At 40.0% G+C, this 27,827-nt stretch overlaps 1 protein-coding gene across 1 annotated transcript; it reads right to left on the minus strand.

Annotated features, from left to right (window-relative positions):
* Nucleotides 1-2,901: 2,901 nt before the first annotated feature.
* LOC102061198 (inverted formin-2) lies at nucleotides 2,902-27,524 on the minus strand. Its single transcript, XM_014264438.3, has 14 exons — nucleotides 23,825-27,524; nucleotides 21,071-21,198; nucleotides 20,306-20,792; nucleotides 18,787-18,929; nucleotides 18,251-18,312; nucleotides 16,764-16,866; nucleotides 16,037-16,122; nucleotides 14,884-14,984; nucleotides 13,167-13,237; nucleotides 12,959-13,066; nucleotides 12,294-12,364; nucleotides 10,453-10,573; nucleotides 9,595-9,759; nucleotides 2,902-5,107 (listed from the first exon to the last, which is right to left on the minus strand). Exons 3-14 carry the CDS (start codon nucleotides 20,781-20,783, stop codon nucleotides 4,988-4,990), a joined length of 1,629 nt encoding a protein of 542 aa, XP_014119913.2. The 5' UTR covers nucleotides 20,784-20,792; nucleotides 21,071-21,198; nucleotides 23,825-27,524; the 3' UTR covers nucleotides 2,902-4,987.
* Between the last annotated feature and the right edge of the window lie 303 nt (nucleotides 27,525-27,827).

Below are 27,827 nucleotides of genomic sequence, written 5' to 3' on the forward strand. Positions count from 1 at the left end.
TACTTGGAGAGTAATAAAGAGCTAATTAATTAAAGTATGTATCAAATCAGAAAGGCAGTATTTGTGGTTCCACTTTATCTTCCGTTTCCATGAAAGATTGGAAGCATGCAAAAAAAGTGTATTTATTGAATGTGCAGGTGAATGAAAGTGAAAGCAAAAAGTATCATGCTGGAGAGCAGGATGCCTCTGAAAAAGGGTCAAAATGTTAACATGGTTGCAGAAGAAGTCAAATATCTTGCTGAGATGGAAGAACAACCTGTAAAATGCAGGCAGGTGTCCTTTCACTGTCCTGAGCCTTGCTGAAGATCCAGAACTGCGCAGTGGAGAAGATGAGATCCAGTTGAAAAAAATCAGGAAGAGATCCACAAGTGCATGAGCACAGATATGGAAAATCCTGAGATACAAATGCTAGCAAAGCCCTGGGCTGAAAAGCTCTTAGTCCAATAAAAAGGAGACCAAAGGTGACATGATAACAGCCTGCAAATATGTAAAGCCTGCTGCAAATTACAGGGGAGTGGTAATGTGTTTTCTCTGTGGCGTGTAGGATGAAATGAAAAGTGTTTGCCTGTTTTATTAGATTAACTAACTAATCTGATAAGAATGGACAGGTGTGTAAAGCTTTAGTAAGCTTGAAACAAAAGCTGTGAATAAGACCATCTTTGCTCCAACACTACTCATAAGGATCAAATTTGAGCAAAGCCAGACTTCAGGATTGCTGTTGTCCTTGGGTATTTTTGAGAAGAATTTAGGCAGAAATGATTCAACATGAATTGATTTGAGTTAGACCAACTTTGCAAACTGTCTATGTCCCAGAGCTGTAGGTATTTTCTGAAGACTTTGGCCCAAACTTTCCAAAGGTACATTAGAGGTACACCTGTTTAGATGCCCAGGTTAAACAGTTAAACAACATTTAAGGAGTTATTTAGCTGCCACCTAGACCTGCAATCACTTCCATGTCTGTGAGTGTGCTCCCCACTCAGCCATGAGCTCACATCAGGTGGCTTTGCTACCAAATCCCTCCCTTATGAACATTGAATGCATAAACCACAGCAAGTACTCCACAAAATTGTATTTGGGCTGTCTCTCCAGATTGCCTGAGGATTTAATGGTTTCAGGTGGGATGTGACAGACATTGCTGCTTTAGATCTCTTTTTGCTGACTAGAAATGTGAACATTATTTTAGTCTGTGGCATCCTAGACTGAAACCTTGAATAGGTGAATGGTTTGGGTTGGAAGGGCCCTTAGAGATCACCTCATTCCAACCCCTCTGCCATGAGCAGGAACACCTGCTGCCAGACCAGATTCCTCCAAGCCCCATCCTGCCTGGCCTTGAACACTCCCAGGGACTGGACATCCACAACTTCTTTCTCTCTGCCCAATAAATAATCAAGCTGGTACCCAAACTGGAGGTTTCTTTACGTAATTTCAGCTATTTGAGTAAGTGTTACACGCAGAAATAAGATTTCATAAAGCCTGTTGAAAGATTTAAAGGTGCATGTCAATGAAATGAGTTCAACTTGAATCTTTCCAGCCAATAAAGAGGTGGAGATTATGCAGGGGGATGTATATTTAAAAAGAGATTAAAGGAGCATTGCAATTGGTTATGCTCATTTATGCCTGTGAGAGCATGGCCTGAAGTCTGCCAGGCTCTTGACAAAAAAAACTGTGGCAAACTCATTGAACTCTGGGGTACAAGGTGGTACCCAAGAGGGTACAAGATTACAGGTACAGGGTCAAGATTTTTTTTTAAAGAATTTTTTTGAGTTTTCTAGCTCTCATGGAGAATGGATTTAACTGCTCAGCAGTTTTATATTGCCAGATGCAATTAAGAAGCTTTTTTTTTTCTCATTTATTCACCATCTTTTTAGGAGATTAGGATCCAGATAATCTGTCCTGTCATTTGCACTTAAAAATAAATAAAATAAAAATACCATTACTGCATTCACTACCAGCACAAGAAAAGCATTTGCTCAGGATCTCACTGCTAGTATGTGATTTAAATCTGCAGCTAATAAGCCTCACAAATTCAGGTACTTTTGTTTAGCTCTGTTTACTAAAATGAAGATATACAAAAGTAAAATACACCCTGGTTATAAACACATACTAGAATACAATGCAGTTGTAAGTAAACTCTGCTCTGAAAGTTGTGCTTATCCTTCATACACAGTTTCTAAATCATTAATACATGCTTTATAAAAGCCAAAGCAAGCAATAGAACAGTGACCCAGTAAGATTTTAGCAGTAGAATATCAGCTGATTTCCACATATCTTGAAGACTAGGTGCTTTTACTATTGCAAGAGCAATTTGTGTTGGTGACATTTTATCATATATCAGCTTGTTACAGCCAAGCAAGTAAGTCCTGTGTAAAAACAGACAATAAGAATTTTACCAGAGGAAAGCTCTTGTATTTGACTCTGGATATATCAATATATGGATTGGCTTAGGAGTCTGTTTTTGCAGTTTCTTTCTATGTGTAATGATAGCAGTTATGTTCTGGAACTTCTGTACTGTTCATCAAAAACTTACCTGCTCTTTATCTTTTAACAATATTTCATCTTCTGCTGCAGTTACAGTATTTTAGTGGCATATATAAATTCTCACCAGATCTTGAAATTAATATTTCCATATTTTATTCTTAAGTGTTCTTGTTCTGTTTCTTACTCTGGTCATTAGCTGTATCCCCAAATTTCCATTAGAAACAGATAATTTTTCCACTTGGTTAGTAGCTAAAGAAATCTCCAGATGTTATTTCTCGTGTAGTAGCATATATATAATATATGTTATTTTTCTTGAAATAACATATATAATATAGTCCTTGCAATTATCTGATAGAGTTGTGTAGAAGAATTTAAATGTCAAGTAATGAAGTAATGCTGCAACAGAAGCTGAAGGAAATAAAGCATGGGGGAAAAAAAAAATCAACATACATACATATATAAACATGTCCAGATGAGTTAAAAAAAGCCACAACCCAACCCTAGAATGTCTGAGTCCCTGGAATCAGTGTAAGCCTGTCTTACAAAGCCAATTACTTTGGGAATCTTATCTTAAATCTTATTCACAGAAAAGCTGTTTTCAATATATGGAATCAAGTAAGATATTGCCCAGTTGTCTAAATAGTACCCTCCACTTGGATTTTGGTAGCAGTTTTTGACTAAGTTTTGTTCTCAGCAGCTCAAGTCCTCACTTGTAATCTCTAAATACATCAGCAATGGGTGCTTCTGACTTTACTCTCCTGTTTGAAACCCAGAGAGCAAGATTATTGCTGGCCCTGAGGGACATTGCTGCTGTGTGCTGTCCCTGGCAGATCTGTCAGCTGCAGAGAAATGATCCTCAGACAACTGGACAAACCAGATATTCACACTGACAGAGCATGTGACTGCACTGAAGGTCAGAGATTCAGAGACTGCAGGACTGGGACCTTTAAAGATCCCTGCACAGGATTGCCCTGTGTGCTGTGTGGCACTGGCATTAAGGGAGATCCCTGCAAAGTTAAAGGGTAATTTCATTCTCTGTGGAACCAGGCCTTGACAATCCTTTAAGCACAGGCTGATAGGGGTTCACCAGATTTACTGTCTTTTCATTCCCTTCTTCAGAATGGGAATGAAAAGACAGTAATGATTAGAAAAACCCCAAAGCCCCATTTTACATTGAATGAAGAATGTTAAGATGAGCTTCAGCATCCTGCCATGTCAGATCTGATACCCTTTGTTGTTTTGTCACCATACCCTGATTGAGATTAAAATAGATTTTAAAAGTTCCTGATTGTCTTTGTTACCACTGCTATGCACAGTTCTCTAAAATAAGTACTGAAAAATAACTCTAAATGCTCTTTATGTACAAGTTTATACTCCCCAAGAATTAAATCCACCTCACCTTTGTTATCACAAAGGAACGAAAAAAATGATAGTTTGGGTGGAACTATCTCCTGGAAATACAGAAGGTTCTTCTGGTTTGGTGCTCCTTTTCTTCACAGGGCTGAAGCACACCTTTAATTCTTACAGCTGATAAATGTTGCTTCCTGATTTTATCATATACTACGTTACTCTTTTGTATTTATAGCAAAAAAGGTTTTTTTTTTTATTTTAACCTGCAACTTTACATTAAGTGTGTTATGATTGCAAAGTATGTAAAACATATTTGTGGTAGAACTTGACAAGACAATATTGAAAATTTTGTTTAGGTCAGTTTTCAATGGATTTTATGTATCTTAAAAATGTATTTCTAAAAGTGAATAACTGTGAAAGAGGATCTAAAAGGAGGCCATCTATTTAGACACCAGATACAAGAAAAACAACAGTCTTCCAAGGGTTGAGGATCTAGCACAAAATTTACATGAACTCCACTCAGATGGAGTGGCTTCTGAAGGCTTCTTTGCAGTGGTGCTCTGAAGAACCAAGAATTGTAACCAAATTTTATTGGCAGAAACCTTCAATAAAAGTGGATGCCAAGTATTTGCCAAAATAAGAATTTAAAATATACACATGCCAATGTTAGCACTGCTTCACACCCAAGGAGGCCCAGCACAGCAAGTGCTTTCCTGCATCAATCAGCACAGACACTTCTTTAAGATCTGACATACCTCCTTCAAGGAATTAGATCTCTGATCAGAAGAAAGCAAATGTGATAATAATAATAATAATACACCAGACACAATTTGTCTACTGTGCTGCATGGAGTTCAAGTGTGTGCAGCTTTCTAGAGTCCTAAAAGTCTCCCAAGAACTATTCAGAACAATAGCAGGATATCCTCCACTTCTGAGCAAAGTAGGAGAAACTTGCTCATTGGGAGTGATATTTTTTTTTCTAACATCCCTATCATGATTTCTTCCAAGCATTCACTTGCACTTGAAAATTGGTAATTGATGTCTCACTATGCATCTGCTTGATAACTACATCATCTAAGTCACTCTCATTGCATCAGATCTGCCAGAGCTAACAGATAAATTCCTTCTAATTAACAAAATATTAGCTAATAAAAAAATAATTAATTGCTAAATGTATGACACTTTCCATACTCTCCCTTTAGCCTCTTTGCATCTTCTCCTTTAAACCATTTCTTCCTTTTCTCAGATTTTGCAGCTTGCTCCTTCCTTTCTTGATTTTCCTGCATTCAGACAGAATGACAAATTAAACAACAAATAAGAGTTTCTGAAGGAAAAGCTTGTTAAGAAACTGTCAGTTTGCAATGAATAGGTATTCTGAACATGCTCTGTGTGCAGTTAAAACTCTCAGCTGCTGGGGTTTGGGGGTAAACAGCAGAACAGAGCTTCATGGTCGATCCCTTTGGCCTTCTCCATGTGATGATGTTACCAGCAAACTATTTCATCAGCTTTAACTGCAACTTTCAACTATGGACTGAAATGCATTCTTCTTAATTAGTCCCTTTGTCCACAATAGAGAACATTAGTTTAACTTAATTAGCATTCTAGAGATTTATCCCATAGCAACCTTGTTTGTATTCAGGGATTTCTACCAGAATTTTCAGGAGCTGTTCAGCTGTGTTAAACAGCAATTCACAGTTTCTCTTCAGGCTCTCATTAAATTTGCCAGTAGTATTTCTGCACGGCAGTTCAGGGCCAGAGTCCAGGCTGGATGTTTATTGGTACCACTCACACAATTGCCAGAATGGCATAAATCCTGTTAGGATTTATGTAGATAGGCAGGATTCTGGTTTCCACAGAGCTGCTGGTACCAGAATAATAAAATTAATGGAGGAAGAAAAAGCATTGGAATGATTACTGCTAGCAAAAGAAGATGATTATTTAGTGGAAGAGTATTCCTGGCTTTTGATAACTAGCACAACAGTGGGAGAAGGTAGTTCTGAACAACTGAGAAAACTGTAGCATAACATAAAGATGATAAAGCCATTTTCTTAAATGCTCCTGCAGTTCTTGTTCCAGAGCTGCATTTGTCACCAGAACATTGCCATCCCACCTGGAGGCTTGCCTGCTTTTGATTGCAACCAGTGAGTAGTTAATCTACACATTGCAGGTAGATCAGTACTTAATAGGCTGCTGTGTCATATGACAAAACCTAATAACATCCAGGAAGATGCTGATGATTTGGTGCAGATAAGATTTTGGGTGAGACATATGTGGTCTGCTTTGCAGAGAGTTTGAAGCAGAAAATACAATTTCCCACAATAGTGATAAATCTGTTTGATTGCTATGGATCATCTGCCACTATTTCCATAAGATGAGCTGAACAAGTCCAAGAAAATGTGCACAAGTTTATAGAACCAGCCTTTATAGTAAGTAAAAATCTAGGATCAAACAAATAAAGAAAACTTGTAAGCAGTAACAGAGTTAATCTGCTTGAAATATAGGAGCATTAGAAGCTCAAGGTTGTGGAAACTGTCACTGGGTGCCTTGAAAAGGAAAATATCTGTGTACTCTTGACAGAGAAAGAAAATGATTCCTTAGCCCCAAATAGAGGGTGCTTCTGAAAGAGTGGGTGAAGTTTTATGAGAGGCTAGAAGATTCCATCAGTATAGGGCTCCTATGTGCTTGCCTGATGAATTCCTGCTGTCTTAGCATAACATCTTTGAGATACTATGGCTGCTGGGAGACTTGCAGATTTGTGGGCCCTGGGAGAATATCTCTATGTAATATGCCCTAAGAAATAAAGGAGGTGGATTCAGAGATGTGTTGCCATAAGAAATAAAGGAGGTGAATTCAGGGATATGTTGTTCTGCTTATTGAACAGCACACACAGTAGTGAGAACAAGCTAAAACACATTAGGAATAAATTGAGCAAACCTGAACCAAATTTTTCTTCAGAAAAATTGTAAAAAAATGTCCAAACATAACAATTCAATGTAAACACACTTAGCAAAGTTCCTTCAACACAAGAAAGCCCCAAAAGGTACAGCGGTAGTAGGGCAGAGGAATGAATACTCACAATCCCTTCTCCACCTTCCTGGATTAGTGAAGACAGCTGCAGGGATGAGATTTGGTGAAAGAGGGAGTCACTTTGGATTGGCACTTTGTGGGATGTTAGATACTTGCTTAAATTTTGAATTAAAAGATGCTCCAGGACACCTGCTTATCCCCACACTACCTAAAGCACATCCTGTTCCAACGCCATATGCACCCTACAGAAGAGCAGCTGCTCCAGTGTGGCTGTCCTAGGGGAGGACACAGAGGAACTATCCCTGTGCAGAGCTGTCTGTATAACCTCTGCCATCAACTGAATGCTTCCTAGAGAAGATTCTGTGGAACATTTTTCTCCTTTTCCTGAGATTAGACCGTCTCTTTGCTGGGAGTTCCCTTCTATGAACAGCTGCAAATGCTGAGGGAAATCAAATGTTTCCCACAATCCCCTGTAATCACACAGTGATTATTTTCCCCACAATTTTACCACTCAGTTCTCAGCAAAACTCCATTTCTGATTTTTTGTCTTTGAGCTAAGGAGCTATTTTCTCCCTGTCTCCTTCCTCCTGCCATCTGCTTCTTTTATTTTTTGATAACTGGTGAAACAGTCATCAGCCCTGGGTGACAAACCAGCTCCCTTGCTTCCTTGCACTGTGTCACTTTTGGATATCATTTGGGTATTTGGAAAGGCTTTGTTGATTTGGGCTTTTTTCCTCCAGGTAGATGGAGAGAAATATGGCAGAGTCTTATTAAAGTAATTCCACTTGTGTAACTCAATTTTCTGTTACCTGAAGGATAAGGGATGAGAAAGAACCCTCAGGGAAGGGAGAGAGATTTTGTTTGAACAAAGTAACAAACCCCAAATCTCTGTAGATAAGCTTAGGAAACATCAAGAATCACTATTATTGAAACTATTTCCCTTCTTATTTGATGTGGGAATGGAAAGATAGCACTAACAATTTTGGCAGTGCTAAGAGACCTGCTTTACACAGAAGACTCATCTCAAAATAAAAGTTACACCTTAGCAGTAAAGCTTAAAATAAATGGCACTGGGAAGAGATGATGCCTGTGGCTAATTCTAGTGTAAAAATCAAAATCACAGAATAAAAAGATGCTTTAAAAATTAAAACCTGCAGCTCTTCAGCATGTGGCTGTTTTCAAGTACAAAAAGATACTACAAATAGTATCTTTTTTGAGGTGATAGTGAGAAAGCAAGCAAGAGAAGAGGAGATTAATTCTAGGTCTGCAGTGGAAGAGAGGTGCAGACAACATGGCTGATAGCTGTGGTACCTTTGAGGTGAGGTGCTGCTGAGAAATGGAACTCAAAAAAGATGAAAAGGAGTTTTCATTTTGGGATATAAAAAGAAGCTTCTTTCTAGTTGCTCTGACCTGGCTGAGAGCAAGAAGCACCCAGAAATGTAGTTTGAGTCTCCTGCAGCTGTACTAGGACACTCATAACCTTTACTGGGACTGTTTCTTGAAAGAACTGCCATTGCTGAAATTCCCTTCAAAGTAAATTTCCAGTATAGCTCTCCACAGATACTGACCCATTATGTTCTTGGCTCTCTTAGTTCTTTTCTTCATACCTAGAATTTTAGGAACTTGAAGGATCAAGCCTATTGCCAAAACATCTGTGCTTCATAGGGTTAATTTTCCAGACTGTTTGTGGCAGTATCTCATCTTTTCAGAGCCCAGGTAACTGCATTGCTTGGAAAATTTCAGCTCAGTGCTTTGATGGAGAAGCAAGTGGTGGGAGCAGTAGAGGATATATTTTTTGCCTTTCATCTTCTGTAACTTCCTCAGAAACTTGATTGTTTTCATCTGGATCCATGATCTGCCCTGAAGCTCTCTCTTGGCAGCAGAGCTGTCTGTGTTCTTGCAGTTCTTCTTGCAATGCAGATGGCTCTCTCTACAGAAGGTTTATCCAGGCTGGGGCTCTCCTGGAGTCAGCACAGGATCTGGTGATTCTTGCTGTTAAATATGTATGAATGTGAAGCCACTGGCATTAAGAAAAAGGAAGGACATTAGTCCAGGTGTGAAATGTGTAATAAGGGAAATGAAATAGAGCTTTACTAGAGAGTTTGCAAATCGGAAGGTGCTCTACACAATTTTTATGGTGAAGTTGCTGTTCTCTTGCTCCTCATTGCAAGGAGCGAAGTCCTATAAGTTAAGAAATAGAATCCATTGGGAGATTTGGAAGGGTTTTTTGGAACACAAAACACACTCTTGGGAGCTAACTAGGTACAATGAAATACCAGCACATAAACACACCTTCTGCCTATTGGAAAATTTACCTTTTGGCTATCACCAAAGTCTATAAAGCATGTCAGGTTGCTCATTCTTTCACATGCCACAAAGATCCTATTACATTGAGGTCTGGTTAATAATTGTCAGTGGGAGAAATGACTTAAATTGTTCTCAACAGCAAAAAATCTCAACCTGCCCCCCCCCCCCAAAAAAAACCAAACCAAAACAAACCAAGCAACTAGCAACCAGCCAACCAAACTAAATGCCACAAAAAAACAAAAAAGCCCCAGATTTTATATGTGCCCACAGACTCATTTTCTGCTGCAGTTTGCAAGCACATAAATTTACCTTCATTTACTTCTGCAACCAGGGTTACATAGCCCAGCTTAGAGTAGAAAAATTAGAAATTATTGCTTGACTTAATAAATAAAAAGTTCTCAACCTAATTCTAAACAGCCACAGGGCAAACTACCTGTAAGGTCTTGAGGAAGATCTCTCTGAAGGTTTTCATTGTGTTAAATACATCTTCCAAAGACAGTTTTTTTCGGTCTTCACAAAGATAATCTGCAAGTTCTTCCTTCTTCTTTTCAATGGTGGCAAATTCCTTCTGCAGGTCCTTTGAAGCATTGAGGCTGCCCTGAGACACATTTTTTAATATAATTTATGCATATTAAAAAGTAGCATATTCTGAGCTGCCCAGAAGATTTCAGCCACTTAACAGAGAGCAGTCAGTTTTTAAAAAACTAAGAACTAAGATTGGTCCACAATGTGTGATATTTATTTCTGAATTGAATAATCTGCATTTTCCCTCATTTCATCATACAACCATGTGGAAATGTGGCAGAACCTGGGATGACTGAGCAAGGGACATGCAGCACCAGGATTTCTACCTTACAGCTTTAGTTAAGTGACCTATTCTGAGTATATGAAAATCTAGGATGTTTGGAAATATAGTTTTGGTGGAGAGGAGGGAAAAGCATATTGCAAATCTGTCCTCTTTTTTCCCCCCCACAAAGCACAGTGAGACAAAACATGTTTCTGTGCTGCACTGTACACATTTATAGTTGCAGCCTACATTTCATTTTAGGGCCTTCCTTTCTTTTACTCACAGAAAAATCTGTCTGGTCCTCAGCTGTTTCCATATCCCAGTACCACATTAAAATAATTGAGGAAAATCTGGGATACTCCTTCTATTGGGGCACAGTGGGAGGGTAGTAATGACCCCTTTCCCACAGGGCTTTATGTCCAGTTGTAACCTGAATTACACCGCCTTTAAGAAGAGAGTGTTTAGGAAGAAAGATGGGAAATGTGTCACACTCACATTACCTACTTGCACAGATTTTCCATGCTGTATTTTTAAATCATCCGTCGACAAAAGTAAACGTTTCTCTATTTCCAGCAGTTTCTTCAAATTGGCACCAGCCTCGGCCTGCATGGCATCAAAGTGCATTCTGAAAGGTCCACAAAAGGGACAGGACATTGAAGGGGTAAGTCTTTTGTTTGCATTAACTTAAAAGGTTATTATAAACATTATCATCTCTGCAAAGGAATATAGAATTAATTCTCCAGCCCAGCTTTTGCAGATAGCTCTTTTCTGTATAAATGCTTTTTCATGTGCACAAACCCTCATCTAAGAAAGACTCTCTGCTTTTGCCCTCACTACCTCCCTGGATGGACTGTGGAAGAACCTCACTGTCCTAGCATTCAAAAAACTCCAAAAAAATTCCAGCCTATTTTTATTCATAGGCAACACCAGCTCATCTCCCCTGTGCCAACACTGTCCTTATGTAGCTGGTTCTTTTCTCTCCTTGCCTTTTCTCCCCAGTCTATTTATGGTCCAAAATTGTATCTCCTCTCTGTGTTAATTCAGCTTGTGTGGAGATCCAAACACAACCACTGCCAAACCAACATCTTCTGGAGTTCTGAGCTACTCTCTGGGCCAGACAAAATTTACTGAATCAGCAAAACCTGGCTTAGTGTTTCACAGTACATCCATATATGAGCAGCATTAGGAGAGCCCCTTGCAGGATTTGCACCATGAATGGTTCTCCACAGGTTGATTAGCAAATCAATTTTGTAAGTTTGAGAGTTTGACTGAAGTAGACAGCCATTACTCTATACAAAAAGTACATTTATGTAATTGGCCAGCAAGATCTAGTTTCCGTCAAGAAATGCATTTCTGTTATGACACAATCCAAAAAGAAATTCATGATTGAAAACAACATTCAGTTAATCTTCTGCAAAGCTAATTCACAAAACCCACAGGAATTAAATTATGGAATTAAAATACTTTCAAAATTTATGTAGCAGCTACATAATAAATGTCAATCCACTGGCAGATTTAAAAGTTACTCCTTTGAGTTACAATGAAATCTAAATCACTACAAGGTTCCTATGAATCCTCTGAATTCATAACAGGATTAAAAATGTTAATCCTGGTGCTATAAATGTGGATTCTGATTGGTGTAACTGAACCTATCTCCATGTGATTCCTTTGAGTTAAAGAGAAAGAGTTGGCAATGGACTCATGAGGCTTTCTGGCACACAGGAGAAAGAAAAAACCTGTTTCTGGAGACTTTTGACTTTCTACCCACGTGTATTAGAAACACGTGCTGATAGTCAACTCTGGGAGTCCTCAGGTCCCCCCCAGCTCCCAGTAAACCACCCCAATTGTTCTCTTCTTACATAAGCTTTGTACCTTCAGATGAGATTTCACCTAAAACTGACAGAATGTGCTGAATTGGAAGGGAGAATAACAAGTCCAACTCCTGGCCCTGCACAGGACCATCCCCAAGAGTCACATTGTGTCCCAAAAATATTGCCCAAACACTTCTTGAACTGACTGAGAAACCTCAGGGAAGATATGTTTCTATTGCAATATGTAGAAGAAGAATCTGGTCCTTGAAAATGAGGGAAATTCACTATCTACAGGGTTTTCCTCTGAAGTAGTACTGGATCCACAGAAAGAAAAATCACACTGAGCCCCACCTAAAAGTCTTAACCAGGCTGAACTATGAAAATTTCAACACTTTGGTGTTGAAGGGAACCACTCTCTCCTACAGCAGAGAAATCCTGTGACCTTATTACAGCACCATAAAATGAGTCAGCTCCTTGCTGGCTTTAAAGAGCTTGGCCATTCATACATGACAAAAACAAACAATAATGTCCTACCCCACTGCCTTGGAAACAAAGTCAAGATCTCTGGGAAGCTGCAGGAGATCTCTGTGTTTTTTTTCAACCTCCTAAAATTGAAGAGAAAAAAATTATTATCTTATACAAACTGTCAAAGAGCATGAAATGTTTTCAGCTGGACAACATCAGGACTGAAAACTTAGCACTTCATTTTAGTTCTTATAAGTGTAGGGATAAATTTAGTCTTGTTCATTCTTTTTCTCATGTTGGCATCCACAGGGAGTTAAAAAGAAAGGAAGAGACTCATTTAAAGTGCTCAGGCTGACATCCCATGGGCTGCCACAGTGTGCAGGCTGACCTGAGATTTTGTCTTCATACCACAAAAATAAATTTTATTTGACAGATGCATTTGGGATATGTGTCAACACAAGGGAGCAGTTGAAGAAGAGAAAGAAACCAGCAAGCAGACTTGTCAAGTGAACTTGAGGAAGAAAACCTAGTGTTTCCACCCTAAATATTACTGTGTATGGATTGATCTCATCTGCACAGAGAGCTGTGGAAAAGTTGCCATGGTATTCCCAGCACAGAGGTTCACCCTCCAGGTACCTATAGCTGGGTATTACTGAGGTAAAAGCCCCTTAGGTTCTGGGGAATTAATATTTGAGAATAATGCACACAAGATTAATTTCTCAGTTTTGTTGTACCTCCAAAATATGGTGAAGCAGAGTAATGTTGTTTTGGTTTGCTTTTGTTTCTGTTAGTTTGAGCAAGGCACTAATTTTAAAACCTCCAGCATCTCCAGTGTGACGCCCCTGGAAGACACAGAAAAAAGTTCCTTCTTTCAGTTTTCAAGTCTTGCATGATTTTCTGTTATCTTTAGAACACAACAAGTAAAGAAATAATTTTACTTACATAGTTCAGAAAGTTTCCAACTTTAAGAATCAATTGGCAAAACACTGGCAGTCGGTGACTGGTAAGAATTGCTAAAAAATAAGAAGAGAGACATTTTCAATAAATTAAATTAAATTATATGAAATAGAATTTTCATTAGGTTTGACAGTGATGGTAACAAAATTTTCATCCAAGATTATGTCAAGCCATTATTATGGATTTGGAAAAAATACCAGTACAGAAATAAATCAGCTGAATGAAAGTCAAATGAGTAACTTTCTATTGTGATCTTTTCTTTACAAGTAGATGGAAAACTAGTTTTTCCATTAAGTTTGGAGTATAGATGTGCCAACCCTGCAGCTGCCTTATGAAGGAGAACCACATACAAGAAAGTGTATAAACTTGTCAAAGTCTATAGCCCTCATTCCCAGCACATATTATTCTAGTTAAGAAGAGCAAAGGGCTTTGTGCCTCGTTATCATTGTTAGTGAGAATGATAATGAAAAGATGCACATTTTCACAGGAGAATCTGGGGTAAGAGTAAAACTTTTGGCAGAATTAGAACAGAAACTCTGACCCTCACCATGGGATGGAGGAGGAGCAGGGATGTCAGGGTGGGACTACAGAGAGCTGTTGATTGCACCCCAACAAAGAGTAACCACAGCAATGACATCAGACATCCAGGTATAGCCCTGTTTTGTGTGTGAAGATAAAATTTTTCAGTTTAAGTGTTTAACGGGTGATCAATGACTCTCTGAAACCATTGAACTGAATCTGGAATGCAAGAGCATCTTCAATAAAGAGACAAAACTAAAACCAAGGCTAATTTTGGGTGGAGGAGACTCCTGAAATATCGGTGAACATCATCTGGGATGTCTTTTTCTGGCAGCCACATCAGATTCTGGTATGTCACTGTGTCCTGCTCCACCACAGAGCTCAGCTGGACTGCATCAGTGCACACTAGAGGAAAAACTGAAATAGATCCATTGTTACGGACAAAAATCTCCTCAGCACACAAAAATGTAACTTATACAGGATCTGGCACTGACACCTCCATCTCAGGAGAGACCTTACTGCTGAAAAGTTGCTGTCAGAGGGAGTTCAGCCTCTTCTCCCACTGCCAGGATGAGGGAATTCAAGCTGCACCAGGTGAGGTTCAGGTTGGACATCAGGAGGAATTATTTACAGAAAGAGTAGTTAAACAGTGGAATGAACTGCCCAGGGAGGCAGTCACCCTTCCTGAAGGTGTTCAAGAAACAACTTGGCACTCAGTGTTAAGGTTTAGTTGATAAGGTGTTGATGGGTCAAAGGTTGGACCCAGTGATCTTAGAGATCTTTTCCAATCTAAATGATTCTGTGAACCCTGGAAGTGTTCAAGGCCAGGTTGAGCAGGGCTCTGAGCCCTGGTCTAGTGCAAGGTGTTCCTGCCCATGGCAGGGAGGTTGGAATAGGAGCAACTTTAAGGCCATTTCCAACCCAAACCATTCTGTGATTCTCTGATGAAGGAAATTTCCCTATTTCCCTTCAGAACTACTCCTTCAGAGCAAAACAGCACAAACTGTAATTCTTCAGAATGTATTCTAGGAGCAGGAATTTGCAGAATGATTTTGATGTTCGCTACACATTCAGCAATGAAAAGGTTAATTTTGATTAGATTATAGCATAGACTACCACTGATGCTAATCAAGTAGAAGAAAGTGGCTGAACCTGGGCACTGGTGCAGCACTGATGTACTTACTTTCACAGGCTGTCCTGATGGCTTGTGCTTTTGGCCACAGACACTCCAGCAGAATTTTTGTTTCCTCACAAATCAGCATACATTCAATCCTCAACTGGTAGCTAAAAAGAGATCAGTGGAAAAAACCACAACAAACACCACCAAAAACAAACCCCATGGGCCTGATTAATTGACTTGTGTTCAGTAAGAGCATCATCCATTTTAGGCAAAGCACAGCACTGACATTCTTATGGTCTCCTTAATGCTCTGACATGAGAACTGGATTATAAATAAATCAAACACAGATATTTCCAAAGATGTCCTAGAAACTATTATCATCTCCTCTTTCAGAAAGCAATGCTGGACTGACATCTGGCAGTGACTACCTTGCATAATGAGACCCTAATTTTTTACAATTCCTGGGCAACACTAGCCAGGATTTTTAACTTCACAATTCTTTTTAACTTCACAAACAAATTTGAAATATTTTGGCAGTGATGTCCTTTAATAACATTTATGCTTCATCACAGATTAACATTGTGGAAGAAAAACATTTTATAAAGTAGTTTTAAATCTAGCTAGAAGTTTGAGAAAATGAAAAGCCCCATTTTCACCACCCTATTTTCAAAAAAGCGTCTCTGGTTGTGTCATGGCAACTGTTCATATTTATGGAGGGCTACTGCTATTAATTATAATATATCACCATCTTTTTGTGAGCAGCAGAAAGAGGTCTCTGTGTGCACCTCATTTGACTTGGTAAAAGCTGGGGAGGTGGTGAGAGCACAGGCACTGCTGTGATTCACTCTTGGCTCTGTGGGCTCCCCAGTGGGTGAACTGGGATCTGTAGCCCAGGGGTGGAGTGAATCAGCAGCCTGGTGACAGGATTCAGTCTGCAGCTCCACGCCACGCAGGAATAGCTGCTCAACAGCCAAGGGCTTTTTCATACCAAGGTTATTTTAACTGTGGTTTTCCAAAGGTGTCTGAAAACTTCTCTGGCTTTTGGGAAAGAAAAAAAAAATCTCATACAAGGTCTACAAATAGCAGTCAGATGATTTATCCTGAAGACTGGATGTCAGGAAGATCCCTCTAGCACAAGAAGCAGAGGCCTTAATTTTTATGGACAAGTCTTGTAAGAACCACACTCATGGAAAGAGATAAGGAGGATTTTGCTTACCTGGGAACTTCCAAAAGATGGAGGTAAAACTGATCTGCATTTGCCAGCTGTGATTTTTCTTTTTTGTAAGATTTCAGGTTATTTATCTAACAGGGAATAAAAGAGCAAAATAATAATTTTAATTTAACAACAAAAATAACCACACAAACATTTCTGGTGCCATTTTCTTCTTGTAGGCATGAAACTGGCTTTTCTAAACTTGCTGTGTGCACAGGCAATGGGAATAAAGCAGATGAACAAAACATTCTACATATGAACTGGTTTGCAAGGGCAAACATGTAGGTTTTGTTTTGACTGGAAGGTCTTTTACCTTTGTACAGCATCTCCTAGGACCTGTAGGCAGAGATTGAGGAAGCTATAATGCACAGAAACCCAGAAACCCTTTAAAAAAGATGGGTCCTTTCCCTTCCTCCTTTTTGAAACTTCCTCTGAAATGCCCTCTATTCACCTAAGTCTACAAATCCTACTGTGCTGCATCCTCTTAATTAAAATAACAGGACAGAGAGCAGCACTTTGTCTGCACCTGTGTTGAGTGTCCCAACATGTTCTTGCTCACTCTTTGTGTGAAGAGGCCAGACTGATGCTGGGATGGACTTCCCACCACTCTGCCTTGGATTTTCATTGACCTAGAGGCTGCAGAAGGGTGTGGGGTCCAGTCATAGCTTCTTGCTTTAGCAGCGCAAATATTTCAAGCTGAACTCCACCAGAATGACACATTAATAGATACCTCCTGGTCTTCAGGCAGCAGTTTAAGCAGCTGTCTCAGGATCTCAGCATCCAGCTTGGATCTGTCCCCTTTCTGAATCATGGCAGCAATCTCTTCATTGGAGCTGCAAGAAGGAGAGAAATGATGGTGAGCACTGGGGGAGTAACATGGAAAAAAACACCTCAATCTCTCTGCTGGCACTCCAGGAGAACTGAAGTAAATCTTACTATGCTTGCCTGCCATTCTAATTTGGATCTTAATCCTCATCAAAAGTACAGTGGAGATAAGAAAATGTGTTTCTTTTAAGGCTAAACAATATTCCTTATAATTTAGATGTGCTTTTTGGCCTTTGTTCATATTTACACAACAAACCCCAAAGCTCTGCTTTTACTGTGGGTATCCACTGTCACTGAGAAGGTATTTACATTTGAATTCCTCCACCATTTGCAGCAAAGGCAAGGATAAAACCAGTGGCTCACAGAAGGTTTTAACTCAAATCCTTGCCTGAAACTTTGGCAGGCAGCAAGTGTTTGGAAAGCTTCCAGGGTGCTGAGGTTTGGGCTCTGGAGAGCTGGGCTGCCTCAGCCACCAGGGCTAACAGGGGCAGCACCCGGCTCCAGAGCAGCCTCATCCCTCCCAAGGGCAGAGGGACTCAGCTCTTTGATCCCAGCTGCTCCCAGGAGAGCTCAAGCACTGCCCAGGGAATCAGGCAGGGAGAGGAAATAGCATCTGCATTAGGCTATGCACCATTCTCCCCCACCGAGAAGCAGTTTGTCATGGAAAAGGAATAATAATAATAATTAAAAACATCCCTCTGACTGACTCTGATTTGTTCTTAATGAAAAGGGATTTCTTGGCTGAGTTTCTTCTTGAAACCCTTTTAACATGGGCCATGACACAAGGGCAGAGAGAGAGCAGAACATCCATCATCATCCTGCCACAGTTTCAGGGAATCTGAGAGTAAAGATATTTTCCCAAAAACTAGTACAAATTCCTTTCCTCCCCCACCCCTCCATAAGGGCTGTGACTTGGTAATTTTCCATTTGTTTAGTTATTCAAACAGTTTCCTATTTATAGAAAAACTGCACATCAAAACTGTTTATGATTTTGAAACTGAACCCCTGGAAGAGCTTCTTTAAAAGCAATGAAGTGACTTGAAACTTCCATTCAACAATCTTCACTAACAGTTCCTGCCAGAGTTTGATATTTATGACAATAATACCAAAGAAAAACATGTTCCTACATAACTGTACTGTTATTTATGAATATTGTTTCTTTAGGAATCTGTAGTCCATTCTAGATTTAATACCAGTTTGAAAAATGATATTAATTGTCTGAAAAGAGACTGTCACCTATCAGTATTAAAAAAAAAAGAGAAAAACGTTGACTTCTTGTTAAAGAAAGACAGTACTTGCAAAGTATTTCTGCTAAATTAATTTCATTTAATATCTGAATAAATGCATAGACACATCAAGTCAGTAGTTCAGATGTTATTCTCCAAATCTTACCACTTAAATTGCTTCAGAAATATACTGAGAAGGAGGCTTTTCTTTGGACCTATGAATGAGATCTGTAAAAAGAAAAAAATCAATCAGCTAGAAATACATTTACTTTGGATTTCACAGGTTTTCCATAGGTTTTGTTTCTTTATTGGTCGAGATTTATTCTTTTTTGGTAATAATATAATCAATAACCTTCATTGATCAAATCCCAATGATAACAATACAGGCTATTAGATATATTTTAGAAAGAGGCAAAGGCATAAAGAAGGAAATTAAGTTGCTTATTCCAGTTCATAATAATTATTACTGAAATTCTCATGTCCTCCCTGCCTCAGATGAAGACCTATCCCTCAGCAGAGTTACTTCAGCTTGTTCCATTCTAAACCTCCCCTGTGTCTTTTGTTTTAAGGCAGCCTCAGGCAGTGGATCTCAAAATACTTCAAACTTTCTTGTTATAAATTATTGACAACAACAAAGAACTAATAAGCTTTTCACTTCCAAGAACTTTGCCATTTTCTACAAAAAGTGGGCAGCCCAAATACCTCTTTTGTTTTCTTTATTTTTGGCACTGTTTTCTCCGTAGGGATTCTTGATGGGACAGAGAAAAGGAGCTCCAAGCTTGCATAGTCAGGTTCCACAAGCTCCTTGCTGCTGCTTGGCATCACAGCCCATATGGAGTGGCTTTCTGGAAGAAAATAAAAGCTCAAGATGGATCACAAAGGTTGAGGAGGAGTCTAAAGGTAGTGTGATTTGTAAAAGGGAAAACACTTTTGAGGATGAATGAAATATGATGCTCATTAGCCCTGGACAAATGTGAATTATTTAAGAGTGACAGCTCCCACAGAGAGCATCCCAAAGGTTTGAAGCCTAATTAAACCTGGAAGATTACTGCCACATTCAATTCACTGAGCTGAAGGCTGCAGATGAACTTAATGGGCTGCTCCAAATTGTTTTTGCTATTGCTGACCCATTGACTGTGGTACCAAAACAGGGGGTGCTGCATCCAATTAGGTAAACATCTCTTTTTGCAAGAGATAAAGACTCCCAAGACCAACATTATTACCAGAATCATTGAGACCTATCAAAAAAAAAAAAAAAACCAAACCAAAAAGAACTTCCAAACATGATTTTGTACAACATGGGAACCTTTAAGACAGGATCTCACCTCCTTTTGGTTTAGGAGAGATTACAACAGTGACACTGAGTGCAGTGGGGATGAGTCTCAGTTTGTGTCTCTGCACAAGGAAAGCGATCCATGGCTCAGTTTTTTTATATCTGTGTTTATATATTTTATCATAGCAGCAAGTTCTTGCCCCTTATGACCCCTTGTCCTGGAGGTAAGCAAGGAAAAGCAACTGAGATCTGTCTTGTGTGAACTGAATATTAAAAACAGCAGCAAAACTGGAGATGTGTTTCCAGCCTCTTTGCTAAAGTCAAACAAGACCTTCAAGCCCCTTTGGCACATGCTAACCACAGACTCTTAGGGTTATTTTGTGTGTACGTGTGTGAAACACCACACAAATTACATCCCTGTAACGAAACTGGGGGCTACCCTGAGGGTACACATTCCTCAGCCCTACCAACAAGAATTTTCACCCTCAGATCTTGGCTGATGCACCTTTTGGCCGTGCAAGAACATAAAAAGCAACGTAAAACCAGCTCTCAGCTGAGAGTTCACTCACTGGTGATGCACCAGCAATTCATTAAGAAGAACCACAGAACATGAGGACCTTTCCACTCCACACACTCAGAGCATTTTGCAAACCTCAGTCAGTGCAGACTCACAACATCCCTTTAACAAATAACAGAGATTGAGGTTAAGAGAAGGTAACTTCAGCAGCCACAGAGCCTCAGCCCAGAGCTTCTCCCAAACTACCATTTCCTCCACTAATTGGCAGAGGACTGCCTTTCCATATTCATTTTGTGATTATGATTGAGAGCAAGCAATGGGACCAAATGTATGACTTGACTCATGAGTGAAGGTTAATTCCCCCATCAGTGCTTTCCTGTGGCTGCAAAGTGCAGGAACCCATCAGCCCAGTGCTACAAACAGGCACGTACGTCTCACCACGTCACAGGGCAGCTTCTGCCAGTGAAGCACCTTCATCCTCAGTGTCGGTGTCTTCCTAGCCTGGGGCTGCTCCCCACAGCCACAGGCAGGATGGCTGCACCCAGGACTGCTGCATGGCTGAGGAGATGGCAGTGATGGGACATTCATGCCAGGCGTGGAAACAGGGGGAAGAGGCAGCTTGCCCCCAGGAGGGAGGGGTGGAGGCGGGGGCAGCTGTGGTGGCAGAGCTGGCATGACAGACTGTTCTGGGGAGGAAGAGGAATCTTTCTGGGTGGGTGATGTGCTCCCTGGAGAATGCTCTGACTTCCTAGAAAGGCTCAGGTCTGCACTGGACTTCTTCTCTTCCAAGTCCATGTTAACCTGAGTGCATTTGTTCACCTTTGGAACAGATCTTCTAGGCACTGTTTTGGGGGGGTTTGAGCAGTGCACGCTTGATAGCAGGCTCTCCATGGTTTGCCCCGGTCCCATTTTCCTGCTCTGCAAGACAACAAGCAGGTGCATGGATTAGCAAAGCTCCTCATGACTGCTCTCTACTTGTAATTCCTACAGAGACACAGAAATTAACAGTGGCCTTTGCATTAAGGTAAGCAACAGGAATATTTCTAACTGCTTTACAAGTGATAGTTCATAGCAGCTTCAGGAGCAAGACAGTCCTTCTGGCCATAAGGCTCATCTTTGACTTCTCTTCATCCTTCCGCATTCTTGTTATAACACATAAAAACAGAGCAAATGCTATGAGCATAGCAAAGCCTTACCTGGTTTTTTTCCCTCTGTTGACAGCTGTTTGGTGGGATGAATGGAGGGCTGAAGAGATGCCTCCTGGAGAACTTAGTACAGTCGTTCTATAGAGGGGACATCTCAAACAGCAGGGACACAGTCAACCCTGCAAAACCACGTTGCCACAATTTACCTTGAGTGCAGGAGGGTGCAGGGCATTTAAAGAGAAACTCTCAAAAGAGCCTAATAAAGTAAACAAGGTACAGCTGAGGAGGAGGAGGATTCAGGTTGAGCTGCTTAGGTACTTGTGACTACACATGGAAATTACTTGTAAGCATTTCAGTAAATAAGATTACCTTTCCTATTTTGCCCTTAAACCAAATTTTGTTCTAGGGAAAATCTTTATCTTTAGACTATACAGTTTCTCTCAGAGCTTCTTGGAAAAGACTGGAAACTCCCTATCTTGTATGTATGCCCAGTTTTTATCATGGAGACAGTCCTACATAATTTAATAAAGCTTTTGCTGGCTCAGGACTTTGCTTTGCTTGACTGAGCAAACCTTTGCAAACAATTGCATTTCTTGTGGATGAGCAGTGTCCTGGGACACCTAATCTCAGCAGCTGGAGCTGCTGTGTGATTTCTCTCTTTACAACATCTACCATGACCATCAAAAATGGCAGGAGCAGCACGTGCTAAAAGGGGAGCAGTGAGCAAACTATCAGTGCTGCAGAAATGACACAGTAGGTGCAGCATTTTTAGGGACTGTATGTGGGCAGAAACAAAGCCCCCTGCCATCACATTCTTGAGGAAAACACACATTAATAGCATCAGCAGTTTTAACTAGGTGGGGACTTTGATTTCCAGTGCAGCACAAGAGATTTTTTTGGTACACACACCACATTTATGTTCTCAAAGAGCTAGGTTAATACCCATGAATGATGATATATTATGATCTATCATAATACTTATGAACCGTTTTCCTCCTGACACAGCAATTTGGGGCAGTTACTAACACAGAAAAAACTAAGGGAGCTGCATTAAAACCTGCAATTGATGGATCTCTAGTCCATAGTATACCTGTAAAGCATCTCCTACAATTTGGAACAGTTTATCTTTGAAACAAAGCAGCTCATAGTAATGACAGTCTCCAGCTCCTACAGCCCCAGTAAAATTGTGAACCAATGCATCTAAGGCAAAAGAAAGCAATAAAATTTTGATATATTTTTTCAATCTTAATTTAGTAAGAATAGCTTACATTAGAAACATTAAATGTTAAATCAGCCAGTAAATAACATTTGATTTACATACTAAATGGTACCAGTTAAAATAACTAAGTCAAAGGCCTGTAATAGAAAATTAATATTAACCACATTTGCAGTTTACTTGAATTAATTTGTTGTTGGTTTCCATATTTCTTTTTGCACAAATGAGCAGTTTCCCCAAAGGTAAATCAGGCTTACATTTAACTTAAGTAAACAACTTAATGTATACCCTTTAGGACTTCACAATCTTTGTGGTAAACTTGTACATATGTGTGTAATTACCCTAACAGGACAAGTGAAGGATTCAGCCCTATGAAAAAGCCTAATGAGAAATGAGAAAGCCTAATGAGAAATAAGCCAATTTTTGCTAGAAGTATTAGGAGTAAAATGAGCTGATTAAAAAAAAAGTCTTATTAGAAATGCTCATGTTAAAATTCTGCTGCTTGTTTATTTTAATTAAGCTATAGGGAGAATCAGCAAGACTATTAATTAGGAAGCTCTTTTTCTTTTAATCAGAGTGCTCATCTAAATTGCTACAGGCTTTGTGTAAAGAAAAGTCTTATTTTTAAAAATCCTACTAACAAGTAGTACTGTACGAGAAATGGCTAATATGCTTTGAATGATAAATAGGCTTATAATAATGTATCTCCAAAGATTATACTTTAGAGACTGTGTAAAAAACCCCATGCTTTAAAAGGATTAAAGCTTTGGTTTAACTTCAAGGCAGCTGTAACTTACATTGCTGATAATGTTCAAATGAGCTTGTGGGTATGTATTAAAAAGAAATCTCTGTGTGAAATTTCCCCTTGGAATGTGCAGCCTCCCCTTGCTGGTGACTGCATACATAAATAAACACACATCTCAGTGCAGCCAGACCAGCACTTGCACTGGCACCACTTAGCCAGGACAGGGGACAGAGATGGACTCAATACATCAGCCCGATTGTCATGATCCTGTCTAATCAGTTAACTTGCAATTAACTGTGAAGCTATTTTCAGTGCTCTCCTACTCCACCTTTTGTTTTATGGGGAAAGCTGATGATGCTTGAGGACCACAACAGTACAGGCTTTCCTTTCCACTTCTTTATCTGACTATTAACATGCTAAAAGTAGGCACACATCTCATTAGCCTTGAAAGATAAACTGTATTTTGAAAACATAGGGTTTAGAATTTTAAGTCAGATTAAAAAAAATATCTTAACTCTGTAATTTGGGTCATGTAAGCACTCCCAATTTTTCACTCCTTGTGTTGTTAATGGACCGGTATGGGGCTACCTTGTTTTGTAAAACCTGATTTTCTTTGTAATGGGAATTTCATTCATTGGTCACTATTATACTACAAGCAGGGGTGTCAATGAAGAAACCTGATATTTCCCCTTGAATACTATAAATACCTAAAAGGTTTCTCTTGAGGGGGAAGCTGTTTAAAAACTGTACCCCACACACATTCAAGGTAACCACCAAAAGTGTCAGCACAGAGACAACACCTGCAGCATGAGATAGTTTTGAGGATATGAAGATGTATTCTTACCTAATGGCTGGAGTTGAGCAGCAGGAGGCACAACCCAACTGGGGCCAGGGTTAGTCACTTGTTTATGCAGACAGCTGCTCCCTAACTAGAACAAAGCTGTTGTTCATTAGCTCCCAATGGGCTCTGCTTGCTCTGCTTTGGATTCAGGCGCTGACTTGCATTAAGATGCTCCTGGTGTAATATTCCTCACTGTTGACTTTGCAACTTGTGTAATTTATTAGTGATGATTATGATTCTTACAAGAATAAAAATAAGAAGCAGGAGAAAATAGAAATCTTAATCTTTTATTGCACAAGCAATCTTCTCACTGTAAGATTCACTCCTTTCCTTTCAGATAAATTCCTAGGGGTTTTCAAGTTATTTCTGCAACCTAGGGTCAGAGAGGCCTTTGGAGAATAGTAATTCCTTGCGTGTTCCCCTCTTCCTTTTGTTTTGATTCTAGTATGGCTGCAAACAGTAAAGAGAAAAAGGGAATTTTCCTTTTCTCATTGCTAACAATATTTCTGTTGTGGTATTTTGCGTCAATGTTTGTCAAAGTGTTTCAAATTAAGCCCTTACCCCCATTTTAGAGATGGGGAAACTGAGGCACAGGCTCTCTGCTTGCCCACAGCCTCTTGGGGAGCCAGTGGCAAAAAATGAGTAATGCTGAAATTTCATTTCAGTGCTCTGTCTGTCAAAACCCTCTTTAGTCTTTGCAGTCCACCGCTCACTATGATCCAGCTGCTGCTGTGCCTCCATTTGCTCTTATCTAAAAGCTGGAAGCAGTTGGAAAAAGTTGGAAACAAAGTGAAAGCGTTCACTTTTCCCTCTGTAACTGCCCCTGCTGCTGACAGGAATGTGGCTGTGAAGTATGTGTGCTCAAAGCCTGTGGACTCTGCCCCAGGGATGGAGTTAATGGAAAACTCCTCTCAGGGAGCTGGCTCCACTTTTTGGCAGCTGGAGGTAAGGCAGGAGCCCCTGGATGCGCTGCACAAGGAGCCTGGGCCAGCAGCAGCAGCTGTGGGTGGCAGATGTTGGGAGGCACTGCTGCTAAGATAATTTTGCTGGTCTCTGGGCCCTGCAGCAGTGATGGGGCACTCCAAGGAACTATGGAAAGGCATCTGTAGAGTATGGGGACAGACTCTGAGAAGCAGAAGGCTGGGAGAAGATGTGTTATAGGATCAGCAGAAGAATTTGTAGAGAATCGGGATGAAGTGTTCAAAATTGAAAGAAATGTCAACAGTTACTTCAACTGGGCCTTGTACAGCTAAAGGGATTAAAGACAACACATAATAGCTTTAATCTTTGGATATTTGCTAGGTTTGAGATAGGTCATGGTTTGAAGACATTGCTGTGTTTTCTCATTTGATCTACATGTAGCTGTGCTGTGGTTTGCACCCAGAGCTGGGCAGGCAGCTGTGTCACAGAACACACCTTATGGAGATCAGGGTCTCTTCTCTGTCCTCTAGACCTCTAGCAAGGTAGAGCAGTTGAAAATATTTGGAGGGAGAAAATCTCCTTCTCTTGTTGTTGTCTCTCCAGTTCAGGAGGTGTTTTAGAAAAACAAACCATTGTCTGTGATTCAGGATGGGTTTGTAGACTGTTGGTATGGTGAATGCAGTCACTACCCCTGGGGCATATTCTTCTGTGTGTAACACTGATTCACCAAAGAGGATTAACACACACATCTGAAAGTGTTTCTGGACTCTTATTACTCCTACCTTTTCTACTTCTATCTGCTTCTTGCTGAACTGAGAATCATAAAAACATTGTTTGGAAAGGACCCTGGAAGTGGTTTTGTCCAAGCTCCCTTTCAGAGGATCTTCCTCGCTGCTGTGGTTTTGTCTGAGCTGTGAAAATCTGAACAAATGCAGGTACAAAACATGGCAGAGTGTGTAGAAAAACCTGTTGATCTGAAAGGATGAGTCCTGGGAACTGTGGGCTGCTGAGGTTTCATTTAGATTACAAAATCAAGTTGTGGCTTTCAAAGGATTACAGGACCCGATTTCATAGACCTGTTACCCTTTTTGCTTGTGCTGATTCTGCTTCTCTTTCTTCACATATTCTGACTGATGGATTTGCTCATTAATTGTCACTAATTCATGACTAAACTTACAGCAGATTATGCCGTATGAAGGCACATAAGTGCCAGACAAACACATCAGGTTCTGCATGCCCTGAGCAGGGCAAACCAACCATGACCATAATAATGCAGGTGTCATCAGCAAAGACTGCTGATCTTAGAAAAAACCCACTTTGACAGGCTTGGGAATGTATCTAAACTGACTTGATAGGAGCTGACTGCCACAGGGTGATTCTTGTCTTCTGACTTTGAGTAATGCAAGCTGAGCCTGCCTAAAATCTCCATTAGGGAAGCACAGGGCTCCTGCTAATTCCTGCAGACACCTGGATCTGTGTGGATTGTCACACACAGCTCTTGCACGAGTTGTTTATGCTGCAGCAAAGAGAGCATTAGAGAGTTCCTAATGTGAATTAAGTGCTAGCACAGCGTGGATGAAGGGGTGAGTTACTCACAGAGCTGACTGAATATGCTGATTAACTTGCAGTGATCAAATTCTCCCCTGGTATTTAAGGTCTAGTACCTGCTCTGTACTAAGGAATTGGAAACATTTTTTTTTACTATGGGCCTCATTTCTGTTGCAAATCCTGCAAATCATGTGGTTATTTTGTAAGATTGACATAATGCAGTAATTGCAAACATCTCGAGCGGTCCTGTCACTATCATTGCCCCATTTTTAACCCTCTGTAGTCACACTTCTAGTAATGGGAAAGCTGTTTATCATATCCTGCCCAGTTTTGATTGTGAGGTGACCAAACAAAATGTGGTTTCTGAGGGAGCTGGTTCATGACTGTACTTGCTTTCAGCCACATTGACAAGGGGACATAACCTCATGACTAACATGTTCACCCATATTTCATGACAGAATGAGCCAGGGTTCCTACAGAGCTGATGTTCAGCATTGGTAGGCTTGCATGTTGTACTTGTTTGATCAATGTGTACCAGAAATATGAAGCCATAGATCCAGGCTTTACATTTAGATGGAATGGAAACTGGTTAATTTTCCTAAAACAGGCTTATGCATTTTTTTTCTTTTATTTAAATTTATCCTGCCTCTTTCTAACTGGAACAGAAGGTATTTCTCAGCCCCCATGGCTGTATGGAATGTAGGAGAGGACCAAATAATACACCCAAGAGATCCAGGCACAGCTTTGAGATTTCAGCCATGCTCCAAGGAGAGTGCAAAGCTGTGTGGTGCTCATGAACTAGATATAGCTCCACTTATATCTCTCCTTTTTTTTCACAGAATCATTAACAATGGAGAGAGACTTCCAAGATCATCAGGTTCAACATTTGACCAAACACCTCTGTGCCAACTAAACCACAGCACTAAGTGTCACATCAAGTAGCTTGCTACAAAACTCTGGCAATATGGAACTCTTGCAATATATGACAACAAATGGGGACTCTGATGTGATTTGGGATTAAACTATATGACCCTGTGGATTTGAGACCAAGCTATATGACCCTGTGGATGTGGGGAAAAAGGATTCAACTATATAACCCCATGGATTTGGGGAAAAGGACTTGAACACTAAACTATTCTTAAAATATATCAATTGTAGCTATTAGTGTTTGTTAAATATGAGTATAAAAGATCTTGAAGATAAGTGCTTTGTAAACTGAGAAAAGCTGTAAAACTGAACACTCAGATATATATATTTGTACTATAATATGTTGTCTGAACATTTGTATAAATCTTAATTCTAAACTAAATATACCAATGTGTCATAATGTTAATTTATTTGAACATGTCCTTCTAGAAATGATGCAACTCCGTAATTAAAAGAAAAGGGGGGAATTGTAGGGGGATAGAATGTAAGTAAATAAAGGTAGAATAGAAAGTAATCTTACCCCCTAAAGAGTTGCAGCTGAGCCAATTATTAAAGATTAGGAGCAGGTCTGATGTTAACAGGCCACAGCTGTAGCCAGTCAGAAGAGTGT

Source organism: Zonotrichia albicollis, chromosome 6, assembly GCF_047830755.1.
Source record: "Zonotrichia albicollis isolate bZonAlb1 chromosome 6, bZonAlb1.hap1, whole genome shotgun sequence".
Classification (NCBI taxonomy): Eukaryota; Metazoa; Chordata; class Aves; order Passeriformes; family Passerellidae; genus Zonotrichia; species Zonotrichia albicollis.